Source organism: Onychomys torridus, chromosome 11, assembly GCF_903995425.1.
Source record: "Onychomys torridus chromosome 11, mOncTor1.1, whole genome shotgun sequence".
Classification (NCBI taxonomy): Eukaryota; Metazoa; Chordata; class Mammalia; order Rodentia; family Cricetidae; genus Onychomys; species Onychomys torridus.
Window position 1 is genome coordinate 63,088,118 of NC_050453.1, and position 23,058 is coordinate 63,111,175.

A 23,058-nucleotide genomic window follows, 5' to 3' on the forward strand; every position below is an offset into this window, starting at 1 on the left:
GCTAGCTCTTATAACTTAACCCATTTCTATTAATCTTTCTTTTGCCACATGGCCATGGCTTACCAGTACTTTCATATCTTGCTTCTCCTGGTGGTGGCTGGTGTCTTCCTAGATTCCACCTTTCTCTTTCCTGTCTCTCTCCTTGGATTTCCTGCCTGCCTCTAAGCTGCCCTGCCATAGGCAAAGCAGCTTATTTATTAACCAATGGGAACAACATATATTCACAGCAAACAGCAAGATATCCCACAGCACTTCCCCTTTTTGACAGTTTTAACTTTAATATAGTAAGATTATATATAACAAATAGTTACCAAGCAAGAATTACAGTTATAATATCTAGTCTATTTGCATTTGACAAAATTAAAGAAAATATTCTATCAATCCTACATTTGTGAGTCTAAAGATTCATATCTAATTTATCTTTTATCATGATTAAGGAAAACTATAATTATAACTATGTAGTCTTCAACTACATCAAAAACCCCAGAAGGATATAATATTACCTAAGTAAATAGGAAGTACATTTAAGCAACTTCCAAAAATCTAGAATGACAGAGGAAATTAAATTCAGGGTTCTTGTTTGGAAGAAAAAAAGAGGATATAGATAAGAGGTAGACTATTGAATCGACTCTGAAAAAATGATGTAGAAATCATAGAATAAAGGGTAAATTATTGAATCCACTCTGAAAAAAGAGAACGTGGATATGTTAAATAAAAAGGTAATTAATGAATCTACCTTTAAAAGGCAACTACTAGTTTTAAATATTTTACATTGGATTGGATATTTGTAAATTGTATACAAATTATGTATATTGATACAAATTTGGGATTGATTTTATTAGAAAATATTGTACATATGTTGCTAATCTTGTTCAAGGTATTGTGCCTATACTATTCATTTAACAATCTAATGCAATTTTCTAGTACTTGAAAAATATTACCAACTATTTAGGATAATAAAGAAATGCAGGTTAGTAGTTAGTCATTACAATTGAACTTGTAGTCATATTATGTATGTTTTCATGTTCAAGCAGAAATATATTTTAGATAGACAGGTCATCTTCAAACACATCAGAGAACTACAGAATATGTTATTTAAGATGTTTTAATAACATAGATTTTTTTCATTTTTCTTTTTTTTTATATGGCTATGAGATATGTCTGCTCCTGGCAGCACCAATCTACTTCAAAGAAGATGATAGGCATTGAAGAAACTCCATATGGAGTTTACTTTCATTGTGGCAAAAGTTAGCCACAGAGCAAGAAAGTGCTCTTGCCTCGACTGTTGACAATATGCTGTCTGAAATGGACCAGCAGGACACTAAAGAAAGAACTGCTGATCCTTGCCAAGACAAGGTAGGAAGGCCCTTTAGAAAATCTTGCTTCACAGATGAATCTGTCAGATATGCTAATTCTGTAGGCCAAAGATGGGTGCCCCAATGTTGCAGAGAAACCTCAGGTGACTGTCCAGGCAGCCAGTTGCTTCTATCATAACTCACATTTTTTGGAAGTTGTTTGCACTTCCTGTTTAACTAGGTAACATTTTTTATTTCCTTCTCAGATCTCTGAGGGAGTTGAAGTTTAGAGAGTTAAAGTTTTCCTTATTAAAAAATTCAGAAAAGAAACCCACTAAAGAGGTGTAAAGTATATAAGTTTGAAAGACATCAAAAGATAGTTTTTGGTTGGTAATACAAGTTAGGATAGAAAGTGAATTAGATACATTTTAGACTTCACCAAAATAGGACAGATAATAGAATATTTTCACTGTATTTGTCAAATGCAAATGGGCTAGACATTGTTGATGTATTTATTGCCTGTATATATTGTATATAGTTATTGTACTTACTGTATATAATTTTTAATATTTTCTACTTTATTATTATTATTATTATTATTATTATTATTATTATTATTATGTTTGTGTTTTAATTTTACACATCAGCCATGGGTCCTCCCCACTCCCGCACCCACCTCCACCTCCACCTTCCCCCATCCCCTCCCCTCCATTCCCATCTCCTCCAGGGCCAAGACTCCCCTGGGGATTCATTTAAACCTGGTGGATTCAGTACAACCTCAACACCTTGCCCCCACACCCATCTGCTGGAGACCCCAGCCACTTCCAGAGACTTAGAGACCAGTGTCCAGTATTTCATCCTGCCCTGGAACTCCCATCTGGACCAGAGAGCCCCAAGCTCCCAGCCGCCCCGGAACTCCCATCTGGACCAGAGCTTCCATCCTGTCCCGGAACTCCCATCTGGACAAGAGGAGCTCCCATCTGGACAAGATAAGGAGACCCCAGGGACTTCCTGAGACTCAGAGTCCAGCCTCCCAGCTCCTATCCGGCCAGCACTCTCATCTGGACCAGAGCTCCCATCCTGCCCAGAGCTTCCATCTGGACCAGAGAGAGGCTCCCTAAATCTGTCAGCTCTGTCTGGACCAACTACACTGATAAGACCAAGAATGAACCCACAGGGAGATGGGCAGACGCCAAGGCAGAAGTACATACAACAAAATAAAGAGCAATACAGCATCACCAGAACTTAGCCCTTCTCCAACCGCTAGACCTGAACATCACGGAATTTTTTATATTTTTATATCAGTTATAACTTTTTTATTTTAGACAAAAAAGATGAAATGTGGTGATACTATTTGTGTACCCCAATAAAGCTTATCTGTGGATCAGAGGAAAAAGCCAACCACTATATTAAACATAGAAGTCAGGTAGTAATAGCACATGCCTTTAAGCCTGTCACTTGGGAGGCAAGGATCTGTCTGGATGTCTGTGAGTTCAAAGCCATACAGGGAGCAGAGCCAGGCATGGTGGCACACACCTTTATTCCTAGCACTAGTTAACCATAGAGGTTTGAAGGTCTGTACAGACAGAAAGTGATAGGACTGGGCAGAAAGAGGAAGTGATGAAACTGGGCGGAGAAAGGAAGTGAGATGGCAGAGCACACAAAGGTATATAGGTTCGAGTATACAGGAAGTAGCTTTCTCTTGGTTGAGGATTTCCTAATGGTAAGAACATGGCTGGCTTCTTTCTGCTTCTCTGATCTCTCAGTTTTCACCCCAATATCTGGCTTTTAGCAAATTGTCTTATAGATGGTTTCTAGGGGAGGGAGAGTTAGTTTCCTTTAAGGGTGTGTTGCCTGATAGGGAACCATGTCCCACTGATAGCCTCACCATGCAGCCCAATTGTTCTTGTGAGTTTTAAAGTAAAATAAAAGGATATTAAGTTGGGAGGGGTGAAGAGGTGGGAGTGGATTGGGAGGTATTATGGAGAAGATGTGAGGAGGAGGTAGAGGTGGGTTGGGAGGCATTCTGGGGAGGATGTGAGGAGGAGGTAGAGGTGGGTTGGGAGGCATTCTGGGGAGGATGTGATGAGGAGGTAGAGGTGGGTTGGGAGGCATTCTGGGGAGGATGTGAGGAGGAGGTAGAGGTGGGTTGGGAGGCATTCTGGGGAGGATGTGATGAGGAGGTAGAGGTGGGTTGGGAGGCATTCTGGGGAGGATGTGATGAGGAGGTAGAGGTGGGTTGGGAGGCATTCTGGAGATGAAGGGGTGGGAATGGCAAAACACATTGTATGAAATTCTCAAAGAATTAGTAAAAGTATTATAAACAATGTTGATGTCATTGTTCAAACAATGAAACCTTAAGGGCAATCATTGGGAGGACATCCATAGGGCTTACCCTATCTTTTGCTCTCCAGATACAAAGATAAGATCTCCAAATGTGCCTGTCACTAGCAAGAAGCATACAGTAAATCTTTATTTAAAACTCCTTGTTATTCAAGGTTGTTTAAGGTTCAACATGAATACTTCCAGTGAAGACATGAAAGTGTGAATGGACTTGGAGTGCCTACAGATTCCATTATGTCACCTTTTCTTTTCAAGTCAAGGATATTTTGTTTATATCAAATAGCCAATGTATCCCTATGATTAAAGACTCACCATTTCTGAACTTTCAAATTAAAAAAGGAGCAGAATGACATGCAGATGGTACCATGATGTGGGCTTGATCCTTCCATAACAGTGATCCAGGGTTTCTCAGGATCCATTTCAGACTGGATGGAACCCTCAGCTTTGCAAGTATCTCTTATCAATGATTAGTCTATTAGAGGCCATAAGCAACAGAAGTCTGGACAACCTGGTTTGTGATTATGAATTTTTTGGGTGGAGGGAAAGTGTGGAAGATATGGTCAAACTATAGGAATTAAAAAATCATAATGGGGATGGAGGAGGAAGATTTTCAAACAGCTGAGGAACAGTAGAAAGAAGCCTGGGCTTGGCACCAGTCATCCATAGTTGGAAACAGTTCTTTCAAATTAACAGCTAGAAAATGATGTGACTGCATGAAAGTAATTTGAGTCCTCTGAGCATGAATTTCCTGTCCTGTAAAATAAAACTAAGAATACGGAAGGGCCTTATTATCTGAGGATAATTCAGGTTGGGGAAAATGTCATTTAGAATAAGTGAGTCTCTTTTAAATGGGAATGAAATTATTTCTAATAAGTACTAAAAATGTTTAAATGGGATTCTTTTTCTGGAACTTAGAAGTCTGTAACTGAGTTTATCCAATGTCGAGTGCCATACAGATCATAATTATGAGTGTGTGCTCACCATCAGGATAAAGAATAAATCAGCCATGAAGGTTTCTTACATAAGTTCCTGATTATACTATGAAAATCCATTTTCCATGACTGGAACTTGTAGCACGATCACAAAGTCTTTGATCTTTCAGTAACTCTTCATGCCTTGGCCTCCTTTGACTCCTCAGTGTGAAGACCAGTCCCTTTTAGAATTCCTTTGCTGTGTGTCCCCATTCCACCTGCACTTAGCGATTGATTAGCACACTCCCTGACCAATGGTAGAATAGTATGCTGACAGAGGAAGCCTGTGGGAAGGTGGATGGTTTTATAAGCTCACGAGCATCCTAATATTGTATAGCATATAGAGTCCTAGAGACCCATATCAAGAAGATTTGGGCGTGGAACATTCAGATGATGGGAATGAGCTATATATATCTCACACTGTATATGAACATCTTATGGGGCGTCCAAAATATACTGAACACTTGTTAAAATATTTACATTTTGAAATTTTGAGATTATAATACAATTACAACATTTCTCTCTTCTCTTTCCTCCCTTCAAACTTTTCTATATAGTTTTCTTTGTTCAAATTCAAGTCTTCTTCTTCACCAATTTTGCATATATATGTATATATGTATACACATATATTCATAAATATAACCTGCTCAGTCTGTACACCGTTACTTGTATGTATATTTTCAGTAATACTGTTTTATATCAGTTCTAAGAACTAGCCTTCAAATAGGTATGTATGAATTCACAAATCATGCTTCCTGTCACCTCCTGTATCTTCTTGCTTAGTGAGTGTACATAGCTATGAAATTCATAACCTGCCACATTCCTTATGCTCTGGCCTGCGTTTCTTCTGTTTTCTGGGTGGACAGGATAGGGTGCTCCCATATGTATCCCAGGCTTCCAATGTGAGAAAGAGGAATTTCCTTGGGCATGTTCTTGCCTTCTCTTGCTTGGATTTATGTTTCTCAATATAAGTACGAGAGAAGAGTCTAGACATCCAGGGGAACCTGGGTTTGGTGATGAGTGTGGACCATATGACTAGTGACTGGCATGTGTGATATGAAGGGAAGGGGCTGATTTTTCTTTGTTCAGGTTCTTCCTACAAAAAAAGTTACCAGTTTACAAAGTGCCACGGTTGCTGTTAGCTAGCAGTTTACCTCTCTGAGCCGTTTTCTTTCCTTCTTCTGGGAACACTAAGATATCATTATAGCCAACAGTAGTACTGGACTTACTACCACATTAGCAATGGTTATTTACTAGAAAGAAAACAAAAAGATTGCATGGCAAGACCTGTAGACATACACAAGGCATATAATACTAGTTATGAAAACTAAACCAAAACAGAGACAGACCAATCCTGGTACTTGTATATGGATTTGAAGTATGTATCTGTCCAGCTCCCATTCCCTTTGAACTCAGCAGTCCTCAAACTGCACAATATTGCCACACTGACAAGGTATTTGTGAGGCATTTAGAGCACATTCTAAAGATCTCAAAGTTAGTTAAATACTTGTCAAGATTTTTCACACAGAAATGAATATAAAGATTTTTTCTTAAAAATTTGTCACAAACAGAGAAAAATACAGCAACTGACCATTCTGATTGTACAGCCAGGTCTCAGCAGCCACTGTGCACTTTCCTGTAGCATGCTTCAAATAAGAATTCTTTTGGGGCCCAACACAGAGTTGTCCAGTTAGCTGTTGTGGATAACTGTAGACGGTTTTATTATGATTAAAGAAAATAACATGGGGAATAGTGTATGTATATGTAAGGGTTGATGGATAGAAAACATGAGAATAACAAAAGGAGCACTGAGTCATCAACAGTTCATTATAGGAAACATCTGAGTAACCCACGTGACTACACTGATGGACACCTGTGTGCTGAGTGTACAGTCATGGAGACACAGTCCTACAGCAGCAAAAGAATATGAAGTGACCTGGGCTTTCTAATGTGCTTGTGAATATTTCTATTTTTGTCTCATTTTCCAATAAGGCATCATTTCTTTTTAATATAAATCCAGTTCTCTTAGCCATATACTGTAATCATTGGTATGGAATGGCCATCCAGAAACAGATCTCCAAGGAGCTGGTCAATTATCACTCGGAATAGGGGACTGTGACATGAAATTCAGGCTAACACTGGTCTTTATTGATGGGCACCAAAAAGTAGATGATTGAATAAAGTATTTCCATCTTCTACTTTCTTCTTTTATAGATTTATTCTTATTTTTGGAACTTACTTATTTACTGTTGCTCAGTAAGTAAACCCTAGCAGATAGAAGCAGATAGACAGTTATGTTCACCTTGTTAACTTTAATTGTGTTTCTCTGTAGTTAAGACATTTTCCTGAGAAGTGCATCACTGGGAAAGTACTCCTTACTATTGAGGGAAGCCTAGGTCATTTTGGTGGCTACCCTGTATTTTGATGCAGGGATGGTATGCCTGTCCTTGCTCAGCTCCTTGTTCTGACTCTGGTCCCCATCACTGTAACTCTCCAATCTGCATTCCATCAATTTACCAAACAAATCCCTTCTACAGGACCCAAGTCTGGGGATACACCTGTTACTAATATTATTTAAGACATGATTAATTGAAGCTTAGAGACATGATTTTTTCAGAATCACAGTTAGTACTAAACACAGGGTTGTTTAGTCCAAAAGCATGTGCTTTCCAGTAAAACTTATCTAGCCCTCGTCATGGGTGTTGGGTGCTAGAATTCAGTTGCTAGGTCTTTTGAGAAAGTTCTATATTGCATTTAGCCATGTCCTCTGCATTCCTATGAATTTGTCACCTGAATTCATACACTTCATATTTTCCTTTAGCAAAAGTAAGTGATAGTAACATAGCCATGTCTTTTTTCCCATGAAAACTCTTGTTTTATGAACTCATCCTAATGAGTCATCAAGAACAGTACCATTTTATTGCATATGAAACACTCCATTTTAGGCAGATGTACATGTACTACAATATTATTGAAGATGTACTTTTAACAAATACCATCCACAGTTTTTACATTAATTTTAAATGTGGACATTGCTGAAGATGAATTTGGGATCAGGGCTAATGTCTGACAAGGCGGAGAGATCATAGTGCTGAGCAGTGATTTAATGCCCGCTCTTGGCCCTGCTCTGGGCTTTGTTAGAGATGGAAGATGTGGGAATGAGTCTTCACTCAGATCTGCAGCCCCACAGGCTTCTTCTCCAGAGGGATTCCTTGGGTCATCTGAAAATTGCTTCAAGGTCCCAGTCATCTTTCATCCTAGAGAACATCTAACTCAGGCAAGATAAAGACTGCTGAGGCTACTGGAGTCCAGATGACTTTGGTCTCAGTCAGGACCATATGTCTAAGAGAGAGGCTAGTTGCTGGAGTAAGTAACAAGACCACTTAGAGGTCAAGAGAACCATGGTATCAGAAGAGGTCTTTGAAAGGAAGATGATTAGTACCTTTAAGTTCTGCTTGGCTACAGGAGCACTAGGTTTTGTGTGGTGGACTGTCTACATCTAGTTTAACTGCTTACCTACCATTCAGTTCTCAATCATCACAGCAATTCTATTAAACACCAATGAAAATTGGCATGGCTCTGTAATACACATAAACAGTGTCAGTTCTGAAATGAAGAGATCCCATAGCATTGAAGCTGAAAGAGTCACAGAAAAGGGTTTTTAGCAATCTTGGAGCTATATTCTGTCCATTCTTTTCTTTAAAAAAAAGGGTCATTAATTTCTTGTCTATAATATGAACAGCTATTAGCTATTATCCTAGTAGATAGGTGAGACATTACATAATATTCAGAAGACTACATTCAAAGGGCTTTCTTTTCTTAAAATTATTAATTCTTTGAGAATTTCATATAATGTGTTTTGATCATATTCAACTCTCCTCCTATTTCTTAGGGCGCTAATGTGCCTATGTTCCAATCTTAGATTGATTTCCCCTGCTTATTCTGGAAAGTATGTGTGGACTACAGGAATTTTTATAAAGTGGAACAGCATCAAACCAGGATCATATACATAGGAGGCAAACACAGAATATCACATGCAAAGGGCTACTAGCAGAGAAAAGGGTCTTGGAGGCATCTGCACCCAGGTTCAAATGTAGCCTCTGCAACTGACACACTGTGCCTCTGTGCTGGTTATGTGGCCGCCTATTACCTCACTGCAAATTCAGAGCACACATCATACAGCCTTTGTGAAAAAATTACTAAGACATGTCTGACATTAATAATTGTGGTCTTGACCAATGAATATTAAAAAAAAAAAACAAATAAACTACCACTCTGATACAGCTTCATTTTATAGAATAAAATAGCATGAGCCCCCACAAAAGACAAGTTAGCATTTCAAAGTTCTAAAATTTGCCATAGGAAAAGCAAGTTCTGAGGCCAAGGTCCTGGGCCTTTGTGCCCAGTCTTTTCCATTCTATTTTGTAGCTTTCTGACCTCCTGTCATAAGAACCAATTATTCCATAGAGTAAATGAGTTTGAATTGTTATAACTATTAGTCTTGTGCCCAGCCAAGAATTCCACACCAGTCAAATTTTATGCAGATATCAAAGAAAGGCTACTGATTTGCCTTGACATCTTGAAGCATAAAATAAAATAAAATAAAATAAAATAAAATAAAATAAAATTAGTTTTTTTTTTCATTATGGTCTAGAATAGATGGAAAAATTACATCCAATCTGAGAAATACAAGAAGCATTTTGGATTGCATACTATGAAAAATAATATCAACTCATATACACTGAATGATAAAAACTATTAAATAGCAAAAGAATCATAGTCTGGAATTAATAACATTTTTAGAGTCTCATTGGTTAAGTGATAATTATGAATAATTCATGAAATGCTAAATATAGGGAGTTCTACATTCCACTGAGCTGATGAAAACTCAGTAGACAAAGAACACGACTAATCCAAATATTAAGCTCTTCTATTACTAGCTTTGATCTTGGAGCTCTATCTCAAAAGATCCCCCAGTGAAGCTGAGAATCAGCCTCTCTCTAACCTGAAAGAAATTGGATTCAAACCGTTCTGACCTTGAAATCTTTAACACAATTAAAAACTATAGGACAAGCTCCAGGTGGGTGCTAAAGAGGCCTTTCACAAGCTTGGAAGATGAAGTCAGAATCCATTTCAAAATTTCCCTCAGATCAATGGCATTCTGTGGGTTTGATGGTGAAGCATGGCTCACTGAGCCAACAACTCGGTGAATTCACAAACAGAGGTAATTGTGTGAGTTTCTACGTTTGATACAGCAGTCAGCCCAAAGCTGCAGGGGCTGAAGGCTGACTCTCAGGTAACTCCCTCACCCTCTTTAATGTGACTATGAACACTTTATCTCATCTTACCTCTCTGTCCCATGGCCACAATCAGCAAGACAGAAGAGTGGTTCATACAGAAGGCAGACACTGGCACACTGCTTAGCAGAGACAGGCATATCTGCAGATGTTTTTCAGTGATAGCATGTAACCTTTCTAGCTTCAGGAATAAGTTTGTGCTGTGCAGGGCTGCATTTGCTGGGTACTGCTTGTTTATTGTTTCCAGGCTGAGGCATGACTTAAGTACAGAATTTTCACAGTTTGGAAACAAGGAGGAATGATGCCCTAGGTCAGAGCAGGAAGACTGCAAGGCTGTGGAAGGTTGGGGCTGGTGGGGTATAACTGTTACACCCTTCTTTCCACATGGTCTGAGGGAAGGTGCTTAGAAAGCCAATAGACACATACAATTCCCCCATGGACTGTGCTGTTTACTCATTATTTGTCTATCAAATTTAGGCCAGGAATAATACTGATCTTCAAATTTCTGTTCAAAGGTTGTAACCTAAAGCCTTTAACACAAAGCTTGTCAAAAATGCTTGTGAGATTCAGTGCTGAACATCCTTGTGATGGTATCTCTAGTCTTAAGGGCTGTGGCACACCCTGGCCATTCAACTTTGGCATAGTACCAACTCCTCCGGGTCACCCTCACTGTTCTCTCATGACAGATTCTTGTAATGTTCCATCAACTTTAGTTTTACCATTTCACTTAGTATTCCTAATTCCTGTATTGATTTTGGGTCACCCTCACTATTCTCTCATGACAGATTCTTGTAATGTTCCATCAACTTTAGTTTTACCATTTCACTTAATATTCCTAATTCCTGTGTTGATTTCATCACTCATCTTTCCAGTTGGGTACTGGCTTTATGAAGTTCTCATACTTTGTCCTGAGATCTTATCTGTTCCATGCAGGTTTATCCCAAGCTCCTGGTGGGATGCTGTTCATTCAGAAGATGTGTACTGAGTAATATACATGATGTAATTTATTCCTCACCTTGACAGTCAGAGTGGACATCGTGAGATACCAGGATAGTTAGGCATTAGCTTTTCAAAAATTTTTCTCATGACCTGAGGAATGACTGAACACATCTGCATTTTGATTACTGGCAAGTTTTCCATATGTTAGGATTGTGGAAAGTTTTTAAGCTGTATTTTTACATCTAGAAGTTTGGAACATAAAGATATCTAACGGTTTAGGAAATGACACCCCCCCCAAGAAGTTATCTCATTTATGAAAAATTAGCTTGAGCTGCTGCCTGACTGATGACGTACTTGCATGGCTTATGTTCAGAAAACAGTTTTTCTTCTGAAAACTTGAGTCCTTTGTCTTTGTTTATTATTCTATGGATTTTGGAAAGTTGAATTTAGGCCAAAGTTATAATTACCTAGACTTTCCCAATAGTGGGGCTCAGGTTTGGGAGATTTTGTTTGTGGGTTTCTAATAGACAATTGCAGAGTGACTAGTCCTCACCATCAGCAGAAATGCCTGAAAATGTAAAGTGACATTTTAACACTAAGCATTTGCTTTGGAGTTCTACATGTAAAGGTGACATGTTGGGGTGACATGATGAGCTGTTATTTCTCAATGGCTTGTTACAGTGATACAGTTAGACATTTTAGGAAGAATAACAAGAAATGTGTTTTCTGTCTCCACCTGTAAGACTTGGCTGTGGAGAACAAAGAACTTCATTACTTAGGCAGTGGCAGGGACTGGCTGCCTTTAGGCTCCTGATCCAGGCTGCAAACTCTTTTCCCTATGAGTTTTACTTTTTTTTTTTTTGGTTTTTCGAGACAAGGTTTCTCTAGGTAGCTTCGCACCTTTCCTGGAACTCACTTTAGAGACCAGGCTGGCCTTGAACTCACAGAGATCCGCTTGCCTCTGCCTCCCAAGCGCTGGGATCAAGGGTGTGCGCCACCAATGCTCGGCTGAGTTTTACTTCTTATGGTCTAGTATCAACTGGATAAGGACAAAAGACAACTGAAATCCTTCCCACAGTCCATTTAGTATGCTGCAAAGGGACAGAGGAGATTAGCTCATGAAGGATCCAAACAAGGGTGACAATGGCCCCTAGGAAAGGATGGACATGACGATCAGGAAACAGCAGTAGTGATGGTGAGATGCTCTGTGTGAGGGAACAAGCCAAGGGGAGACAAAACATGATATCTGATGTCAAGAGCACTGGGCAAAGCATGTGTTGGGGCAGAGGGAGGCCGCAGGGCAGGGGTGGCAGCAGAGACAGATAGACAGGGTGGGCCAGCTCTCTCCCTTAGCAGCCATTGTCACAAGCATGGTCGTCCTTTAGCTCCTTTTGCATGTGACTCTCAGGAGCCTCACCTTCAGGCTGGAAAGAGATGACTGTGGTGTCAGCTGCTACAACTGTGAACAGCACCATCATCTGTGTGAGTCTTCATCAGCATGAACTGTCCCCTGCCTGTTCATTTGCTGAGAGCTGTCCTCCAGCTAGACTGTAAGCCACATAAAATCAAGGAAATTGTCACTGTGTTCCCACTGTGGCATCAAGGACACAGCCTACGTCAAACGCATTTATAGTTGTTTAATAGATGAACGAATGTGCGAATGTTGAGTTAGGGCTGGAGAAATGGCTCAGTAGTTAGGAGAACATAAACACACTGCTCTTGTAGAGAACCTGAGACTGTTTCCAGCACCCAAATTCAGAGGCTCACAATTTGTGACTTTAGCTGCAGAAGATCTGATGCCCTCTTCTGGCCTCAGTGGGAACTTGCACTCATGCAAAGACAAATATATGCATGACAAAAAAAAATGTTTGTAAGAGTATTGAGTAAAAGTAAAAGGATGAGTTATAAAAGGGACAATAAAAATGATTAATCCTAGCCTGGCAGTGGTGTCACATGCCTTTAATCCCAGCACTTGGGGGCCAGAGCCAGGTGGATCTCTGTGCTACAGAGCGAGTTCCAGGAAAGGCACAAAGTTACAAAGAGAAACCCTGTCTCAAACAAACAAACAAACAAACAAACAAACAAACAAACAAACAAAAAAAGATGATTAAACCTTTTGGAGATTTTTAAAAAATACACTAGAGGCCTTAGAATCTCCAGTACTTAAGGGAGATCGGTTTGTAGTTCTCTTTCTTTGTTGCATCTTTGTTTGGTTTAGGAATCAGGGTAATTGTAGCCTCATAGTAGGAGTTTGGTAATATTTCTTCTGCTTCTATTGTGTGGAACAATTTAAAGAGTATTGGTATTAAGTCTTCTTTGAAGATCTGGTAGAATTCTGCAGTGAAACCATCTGGTCCTGGGCATTTTTTGGTTGGGAGACTTTTAATGACTAATTCTATTTCCTTAGGGGTTATTGGACTATTTAAATGGTTTATATGGTCTTGATTTACCTTAGGTATGTGGTACCTATCCAGAAAAGTATCCATTTCTTTTAGATTTTCCAGTTTTGTGGAGTAGAGGTTTTTGAAGTATGACCTGATGATTCTCTGGATTTCCTCATTGTCTGTTGTTATGTCCCCCTTTTCATTTCTGATTTTGTTAATTTGGATGCTTTCTCTGTCCTTTGGTTAGTTTGGATAAGGGCTTGTCTATCTTGTTGATCTTCTCAAAGAACCAACTCTTTGTTTCATTAATCCTTTGTATTGTTCTCTTTATTTCTATTTTATTGATTTCAGCTCTCAATTTGATAATTTACTGGTGTCTGTTCCTCCTTGGAGACTTTGCTTCTTCCTGTTCAAGGGCTTTCAGGTGTGTTGTCAAGTCACTAGTGTGAGATTTCTCCAGCTTCTTTATGTGGACATCTAGTGCTATGAATTTGTAGACAGCTGGCAATGGTCGAGAGAAAGCCTGATATGACCTAGTCTGGTGATCAGATGGCCAAAACACCCTAACGGTCGTGCTGGAGCTCTCATCCAATAACTGATGGAAGTGGATGCAGAGATCCTCAGCTGGGCCCCAGGTGGAGCTCCAGGTGTCCAATTGTCAAGAAAGAGGAGGGACTGTAAGAGTGTGAATTGTTGAGACCAAGATTGGAAAAAGCACAGGGACAAATAGCCAAACAAATGGAAGCACATGAATTATGAACCAAAGGCTGTGGAGCCCCCAGCTGGATCAGGCCCGCTGGATAAGTGAGACAATTGAATAGCTTGAACTGTTTGTGAGGCACTCAGTATGTGGGACCAGGACCTGTCCTTAGTGCATGAGCTGGCTGTTTGGAACCTTGGGCTTACACAGGGACACTTTGCTCAGCCTGGAAGGAGGGGACTGGACCTGCCTGTACTGAATCCACCAGGTTTTAATGAATCCCCAGGGGAGTCTTGGCCTTGGAGGACATGGGAATGGAGGGGAGGGGCTGGGGGAAAGGTGAGGGCGGGAGGAGGGAGGACAGGGGAACCCATGGCTAATGTGCAAAATTAAAACACAAATATAATAATAATAATAAAAAGAAAAAAAAGAATCTCCAGTACTACTGATGGATATGAAGGAGGTAGAAATTAATAAAAGTGAACATTCCAATTATACAGTGCAATACTGTGTGTGCTGGATAGTTTGATGTCAACATGACACAAGCTAAAGTCATCTGAGAGGAGTGAGCCTCAAATAAGAAAATGGCTCCATGAGGTTGGCTTGTAGGCAAGCCTGTAAGCCATTTTCTTAATTAGTGGTTGATGGGGGAGGGCCCTATTGTGGTTGGAGCTATCCATGGGCTGGTAGTCTTAGGTTCTATAAGAAAACAGTCTGAGCAAGCCATGAAAAACAAGCCAATAAGCCTTCCATGGCCTCTGCATCAGCTTCTGCCTCCAGGTTCCTGCCCTTTTGAGTTCCTGTCCTGACTTCTTTGATGATGGACTGTGATGTGGAATTGTAAGCCAAATAAATCCTTTCCTCCCTAAATTGCTTTGGTCATGGTGTTTCATTACTGCAATAGAAACCCTGACTAGGACAGTGTGTGACTTCCTAAACCTCATGTCAAGCCATGAATAAAGACCCTGTGTGCTTTAGCATCAGCACTATAATAAACAACCAAGGTGATTTTACTTTATAGTGTTAGAGGTTTCTGTCTGGCCCAGTTGCCTTGGGCACATGGTGGCAAGCTTTGGCGTGCGCGCACATGCGCGCGCACACACACACACACACACACACACACACACACACACACGCACACACATTTATTTTATATATTTGTATATGACTATATATATGTGTGTGTGTGTGTGTGTGTGTGTGTGTGTGTGTGTGTGTGTGTCATAGGAGCAAAACTGCTGATCTTAGCAACATTGAATACCTCAATAGCTGTAATTTGAACCTGGATTGGTCTGACTTTGAAGTGGTCCCTCATGGAAGTTGCCTCTCAGGCATGTTTTAGGAACTGTGTAGAACAATCACTATATCCTAAAATATAACATCTTGTTTCTTGGGGCTTTTGTTTCCATTCGTGCAGAATGTAGTATATTATTATTATTATTATTATTATTATTATTATTATTATTATTGTGAGTGATGATTTTTGTAAAATAGTTGCTTTCCTTAGTTACATTTTTTTCTGGTGCACATCCTGGCTGCCATTTTCATCTCTGACATGTCTGGGATCTTACAGCTCAGTTCTCAGCTCCTGTTGCATGCTGACTCCTGCCTAGCTCCTCATGGAGCCAGAACTAAGACCAAGAATGAATAGCCCCTCTATATCCATTTGTACAGATTAGAAGGAATCTCACACCATCGTCAAGTTTCAGGATATCTAGAAAATGGCTTCTGAGTATTGCTGGTGAGCAATGAGGTCCAGATCTTAACGTCTCCTTTACCTGATCCCATGATTCCTCCAACTTGAAGTTCCTTCCTTATCCTTTGCTTGGTGACTAACCATAATACCAAGATTTCTTCCTAGGTTTTTATTCTAAGTTTCTGACATTTACTTGCTGATAAACTGTAATTCTTCAAGACTCTAGCTTATCCTTTGCCCATTGCATGCTTTTCTCACACAACCCTTTCATCCACAGATAAATGTTAAGACTCTTGCTCTAGCCTACTGGCTGCATGCTATCTTTCTCTGTTTTCCTAGCTTCCTAGAATTATCTGGCATCTATATCCCTTGCTACTGTGTATACTTACACACCAAAGTCCTGAGACTTTGAAATATGACTGATAACTATCCACTCACCAAGACTCACACTCCCCTAATTATCATGGAAAACACTGAGAAGCAGCTGGCTGTCAGAAAATACATTTCCTGTCTTAACCTTCTTGACTTGAGTTTGAAACATGCACTAAATTTACTCTCATAGAACATATAAGGAAGATAAGTGTATGATTTCCAATGTGTCTCATAAGAACATCCACACGGATGTCACCATCCAGGAAAATGGGGTTGTTAACATTCTATGGTCTCTGTCAACCTATGTGGTTGATGAATTCTTTGAAGCAGACAGAAGCCAAGCCCTTTCTGCACCTGGATAGAAAACAAGGCTTTAGTCACTGTGTCCAGCTATACTGACATAATACATAATCTAAAACCCACCATGGCCACATGTTTTTTCAACTGGTAGAGTGTAGGATTTTCTGACAGGATACTGACCATAGGTTAGCCAGCTCTTCTTTGATCTGCCAGGTCATGTCTTCCACCTCTGCTGAGCCTGCTGGACTGCTTTAGAGGTCTGTTCTCTGGGTCAGACTTGGGTCAGCTTCAGCTGTTTGCTATGCTTTTTTATCCAGTTATAAAGCTACTTTTAGTAGTAGAAACAAACAGGGGAAACTGAATACCTCCTTGGCCGCAGGTTTGTGAACACTCTGTCCATGTTGTCCATCCTGAGAGCTGACAGTTGACGACACATTCCACCAAACAGGGAATACTCATCCTCTGGGGTTTTTCCAGATTCCGCTGCAAATGCAATGAGATATACCTTCAATACTGAACTAGATTATTATTCTGTTATGGGCGAGAGTGCCCTTTATTCTGTAATAAATAACCTTTCCACATTGTGGTGGGAGAACAAGTGTCCATTGTTACATAAATTGTTCGGCACAGAAATGACTGTTGTTATTTCACTGGTGACATTTGGTCAGTCAAAATTTCTTATTACAAACACTGAACTCTAACAGAGAGCTGACACTCAGGTGCTGGAAAAGTATGCAGTCACATCACACAGATCTACCATGTTGCTCAGTCAGCAAAAACGCAGGAAGACATGTCATCATTCAATCCAGACACCCTAGAATTGGCTGACCAAATACAGAGAGATCAAAATTCATAACCAAGTTAGTGGTACACAGGATAGGGACAAAGATAAAATAAATGATTCATCTGAATCCTTAAATGACCAATGGACAATGTAATTACAGTTCTAATCTGGAGAGAAATTGATGAGACAGTTTACTTTCTTCTCTGAAATCTGAATGTAGAGAAAATGTGTACATTTTATTATGACCAAAGTAGAAGACATCTCAGGGAAGGAATAAATTACCCAAGAATCAGAGAGTGAATACTGAAGTATGTGCTGTGTGACTCATATACTGATTATATGTTTAATTAGGAAAGCTTTGGCACCCAACACATGTTAAATATTATCAGTACAGCTACTCAAAGCTAAAATTAGTTATCACAGCATGATGACTCTTTAAGTAGGCAACACATAAAGCACCATAAAGGGACCTGTGACTATTGGTGTGATACAGCAGGTTAATAATTTAGTACTTCTTTAAATGAATAGTCATTGAATATATGTTTTGTTCATGCCATTCAGAAAACAAAGAAACTGACTTTTATTAATGAATAATTTACATCTCTCCTTACATCAAAAGAAAATATTTCTTACACACATAAGCAACCAAAAACTAATAGGTAACACTGTTCAAAACAATACAGGAACACAAATCAGCAGCTCATCTGAACTACTACAGCCCAACAGTGTGCTCCTGTTAGTTAAAACACCCTTACACCATTTCTCACTTATGCACTGGGAAGGAATGTTAAGGGGCTGAGTGTACCCATTGTTTATTTGGAACTGTTGTAGGTAGGTGATATTCCTGAGGCAGTCAGTATATTAGAGGCAGACTAAATGAAATTAAATATTCAAATAAAGCAATGACAGTTGGCCTACAGTCTTCTGCAGGATGTGAGCCATTTTTAGAATACTCCTGATTAGGGCATCTAGTCTTGGACAGACTGGTTCATAGTCAGCATCCTGGATGACATCTGCATGGCTGCCTAGGGAGCACGTATGCTATGACCATACTTAGGGTTGGTATAGGAGTGCTGAGGAAGTCTTTGTTTTAATTTCTGCTTACTTCCCCCATGCTACAACACCTGAGACAGACCTTTGTTCACCTGTCAATGTGTTGCAGATAATTCTGTAGCCACCTGTGATTACTGGTATCCTGTCTTCAATTGTGAAGATGTTTTCTGTGATACCTGCAGTATGACATCGTTCCCATTTCTGTTGAGCTGTCCCTATAGTGCTGAATTTACATCTGGGAAGGGAATGCCATCTTCTTTGGAATGGGTCTTTCTGTAGCTTTTCTCCAGATTCCATAAAATTAGAAAACTTCAGAAACCCGTTTGAAAATTGACATGGAGGTCTTTGTCATAGATTAAGAAGAAGGCAGTTGATATTTGTGGAGAAAATTGTCAGTGTATTCTACATCCAGGATCAGCATTCATCTTATGTGATGAGGACATCTTTATCACACAAGCAAATGAATCACCTGCCAATATAAGGACTCACACCACAGTAGTAAAGGCACTAATGCCAACAGTTTGTTGGAAAGCAAGTGTATTTTAACAACTTCTTAGAAGTAATTACTTCATTTCTTCAGTGCAAAATGATCTTTCTCCACTATTTTGAATAAGTCCAAACCAGTGACATACAACTCCTGCCAATACCTCTTCAGTCAGTGTTTATAATGTCTATTAGATGTTATGAAGGTCGAGGACTAAGGCTAAGAGATCATCACACACAAGTTACCTGATCACAGTGGTCCATGCCAACAGGCTTGCCATCACTGCGCACACAGCTCAGCAGGCGAGTCCTCACGCCCTGGCCACAGGAAGCATTTCCACTCAGCTGGCATGTACTCCACTCTACAGGCAGAAGATCATAAACACTGAGTTTCAAAGGTCTAGGCTTGTGAGCCAACCACACCCAAACGCTGATAATCTGCCTAGGTGGAAGGGAGAGCCCACAATTTTACAATCTTTGGAAAGCCTTGTACAGTCATTGTGTCAGAGGGCAAACACACAAGCAAATACAAGCCAAATAAATGTACTGAGTCAATATTCTAGAATTTGGTTTTCTAGAGGTAAAACAAAAGAAAACAAAAACTCAAAAGGTTATACTGATCATTTGGTAGGATAGGAGAGACACTAACTAGAATAATAACAATAAAGAATACCAGTTTAAGACAATGATTTGTTGTGGATGATTTAGAGAGAGAACAACTGAGCTATGGCACCAATTCTGTTTGTGCCCCATCCCCTCCCCGCCCAATCTTAACTTCCAAGGTGGTGTAATTAGGGAGTGGAACTTTTGATGGTGATTGGATCATGAAGGTGGGGTGCTCAGAAAAGGGATTGGTATCATTGTGAGAGCCTCTAGGGAACTTGTCTGGAGACATCCTATGAGAGTGCTCAAAGATGCCATCCCTGGGCAAGTTAGTTTTGTTGGGCTGGTTAGTGGTATTTAAAATACGGGGCTATAGCCATGCAAGGTGATTCTGGTCCTTGCTGCCCCTCTCTCCATAATTAATTTGACTTAAAACAACAAAGAAAGAAAACTTTTTTATAGATGTGGGTATGAAAGATCCTCGACCATGTTAACAAAAACCTCTTCATTTTTTTTTTTTTTTTTGTATCTAAGAGCTTAGTAACAAACTTATATATGGTTAAATAAAATTCAGTCTTAAAATATACGCTTTTACAATACAGCAAAATTCCATTGTATTTCTGAAAAGTTTCTATAAAAACCAAAGACCCAAAGAAAAAAGACGACCCTACTGTGCTGTCATTCACCCATGAAAGAACCCAACATCTACATAGAATTAACAAGGTCTTCCTCACAAGGGACCTCGCCTGTTCCAATGTGCATGGAACAGGGAAGTTTGGGCAAAGGATGTTGCTTTGCCTCTGCAGACATACGGTAATGTGTTCCTAAGCATTGCCTCCAATGCTTAGACCTAACATGGTCTTACATTTGGTAGCATTTTTGCAAATCCCCTGCTGGGGGCAATGGTAGGTAGCAGGTAAATGTTGTTTTGGGCACTGCTCTGTGAGTTCAGACAACCACAGTGGCTGAAAAATCTTCTACAGTGATTCTTGTCCCTTCTCTGATATCCCTGACTGGCCAGGCCTCCATGCTTTTGTTAAAATTGCCTATGGGGAAAATATATCATAGACTTAAGTTGTTCAAATAACGAAAGGTGTGAGAAAAACTAGACTCTACTGTAGTACCTTTTTAAGCCAAGATGTTCTTCAGAGATTATGGGTGTCCTTGATACACCCACATGCCATGATTGGATGTTTGTTTTCATGAAGAGCAACTGGCACTAAGTCCTCAGTTTTTCATGTCCCACACATAGATTGTCCTCTTCCTCCACAGTGCCAGGATGGGGTGCACACATAAGGGTTAGTCAATGTTTGGAGAACCCACAGTAGATTTTGACTGTACCTGTGAGGTTGTACTGGAACTGGAAGCAGTTTTCATTGAGGAGACAGGGCCGCACTTGGGAGTCTTCCCCACAAGTTCTTGAGTTTAGCGAAGGCCTCAGCAGATGTCGAGATCTTCTCTGCATTGCATGGGGGTCACATGACTATGAAAGTCAAGAGCAGGCAGACAAGAACACAGAGTGAGTGATCAACTATACAGTTACTTGTGCACATGCAGGCATTGAACAGGTACAGGGTGGAGACCATCGTCCCGGCAATGAGGCTGTCCACACACCTGAAAATGTTACAACTTGTGGTTAGAAGAGAAAATGATTCTGTGATGCACAGTGGATTGTCTTCTGTTTGCATTTCATTTGACAACCAATATATTTTCATCTTTAAATGAAATGAAAAGTGACCTAAGTCCTACTAGTTCAACAGAAATAATCATGCAGAATATTGAAAGGAGAAAATAATTTTTAGAAATCTATACATAAGAATAAAATTAATATGGATGGACTAGAGCCTTCATTTTATTTGGGAGCTCTCTGACCAAAGTCCAATTTCCTCAAAATAGATGAATAAATGCAAATTCCAAAGATTTACTGAAAAATCACCTTCACCTGGGACCACATGTCCTCTCATATTATTGGCCCATGTAATAGTGCTAGAGCCAGACCTCTTACCACATCTCATACAACTGGTCTACCCACAGAAGAGTGTCCAGCTCCTGCTGGGGAACAACCTTCTTTCAAATGTCCTTCAAACCTTCTTCTTCATCTTCCTCAGAGAACTAACCTGGGTTTATTTCCCCCACAAGAAGACCTCTAATGATGTTAAATTCTCTCTCTCTCTCTCTCTCTCTCTCTCTCTCTCTCTCTCTCTCTCGCTCTCTCTCTCTTTTAAATTCACTGTCTCTAAGGATGCCAAATTCACTTTTGTTTATGGGTATGTCTATGGATTTAGTTCTAAACACATATGTGTACATGTCCTTATACTGCTATTCTTTTGTATTTATTGTCCTGTTTCTTCTTTTTTAAAAAATCTTTTAAAATCTTTTAAAAAAGGATTCATTAGGTCTTGGTGGATTACAACTTCTGCTTATCTTATAATCCAGTGAAATCCTAAAATAAACCATGTAAATCAGTTTTCCAATAATTATCATGAATATGTTCATAACATTTAAGTCCAGACCCCCAAAAAATCTAAGGAGGTTTCTAGACTGAAAGAATAAAGTTTTTGAATTGTGATCACACAATCACCATTTTGGTGTCTGAGATGTCATTTTATCTTGGCTTCTTCCTTTAGCCTTTTCAGGTATCACAGAAAGAATACAGCCTGTATTCTGAATCTTGACTGATTCAAAGTGACAGTATTGGATTACACTGAACTTCGGGGAGAAATAGCCACACATTTTCTTTTAAAGTTTGGGTAATTGAAAAATCATTGCTATTTATGTGATTTCACACTCAAATAATCTGCCAATACCTAAAATTTTATATTTAATTGTATCACATTGTATCCAGGTGATCAAGAGGGGAACAATTAATCTATTATATGCACACAAACCCCATGCTACATACTTACCAATAATTGATTTCTATTTTACCATTTAATGTCGATGCACACACTCATGAGGAGGAACAAAACCTTAACTGATTCGTCAATAAAGGAAACTGATAGAATCCTGGTAGATGCTCCAGATTAGGACTCTGCTGCATTTGTCTACTATAAAGTAATCAATCAGTGTTTGAAAAAAAGTGACTCTGTACAAGGACCTATGGATCTGCTTAGTCTAAGCCATCAAAGAAAAGAGAAGATAAAACAGACACACAAATCAAGTGCAGCTCCAATGCTTGAGGTCAGCAGTATTCTGATTTGGACATCTGCCAGACTTTGGAATATTTGCACAGACTTTAGAGTTGGCATCCCTTCTCTGAAAATGCACACTGAAACAACCTGAAATCTAAAACTAGCACTAGGTAGATTTGACAAGCACACATGGTCTACTTTCTTTCCTCTAAACTTACAGGAGCTGGGTGAATAGTGAGAGGATGTGATTTGATGAGATTTTAGGATTTCATCCATTAAATCTCATAGTGTACATGCTTGTGTAACAAGGCTTTAAATTATCCTCTTTGGTTTAATATCATCTTTAGCTCATCTAGATATACTGAAATAAGAAACTACAACTAACTCTCTTATCAATTCCTTATCTATAGACATAGTTGAAAAGGAGCTCATGGGTGACTAGAATCCATACAAATAATACAAACTCCTTTTAGATTCTTATGAAAATTATCTTGATATTGATAAATGAGAGACTGCTGTTTCCTCTTATCTCTTTCCATCAGCTATTTGTCAAAATTCAGTAGCAAAATTTCTAGTTGCTATTACAAAACATTTAAAAAATGACAAATTGGCTACTGATGTGGTATTGAGTGAAGAAGAGCCTCTCATGCAGTGGTTCTCAACCTTCCTAACAATATACACCATTAATATAGTTCCTTGTGTGGTGG

At 39.4% G+C, this 23,058-nt stretch overlaps 1 protein-coding gene across 2 annotated transcripts in view; it reads right to left on the reverse strand.

The window, feature by feature from the left end:
* The window catches only part of Thsd7b (thrombospondin type 1 domain containing 7B), an 837,148-nt gene that overhangs the window by 30,237 nt on the left and 783,853 nt on the right, over positions 1-23,058 (reverse strand). For both annotated transcript variants that reach the window (XM_036202865.1, XM_036202864.1), the window contains 3 exons: positions 20,562-20,703; positions 18,864-18,979; positions 16,663-16,780 (listed from right to left, as the gene is read on the reverse strand). In XM_036202865.1, coding sequence (XP_036058758.1) covers positions 16,663-16,780; positions 18,864-18,979; positions 20,562-20,703 — 376 coding nt within the window. The remainder of the gene's footprint in view (positions 1-16,662; positions 16,781-18,863; positions 18,980-20,561; positions 20,704-23,058) is intronic.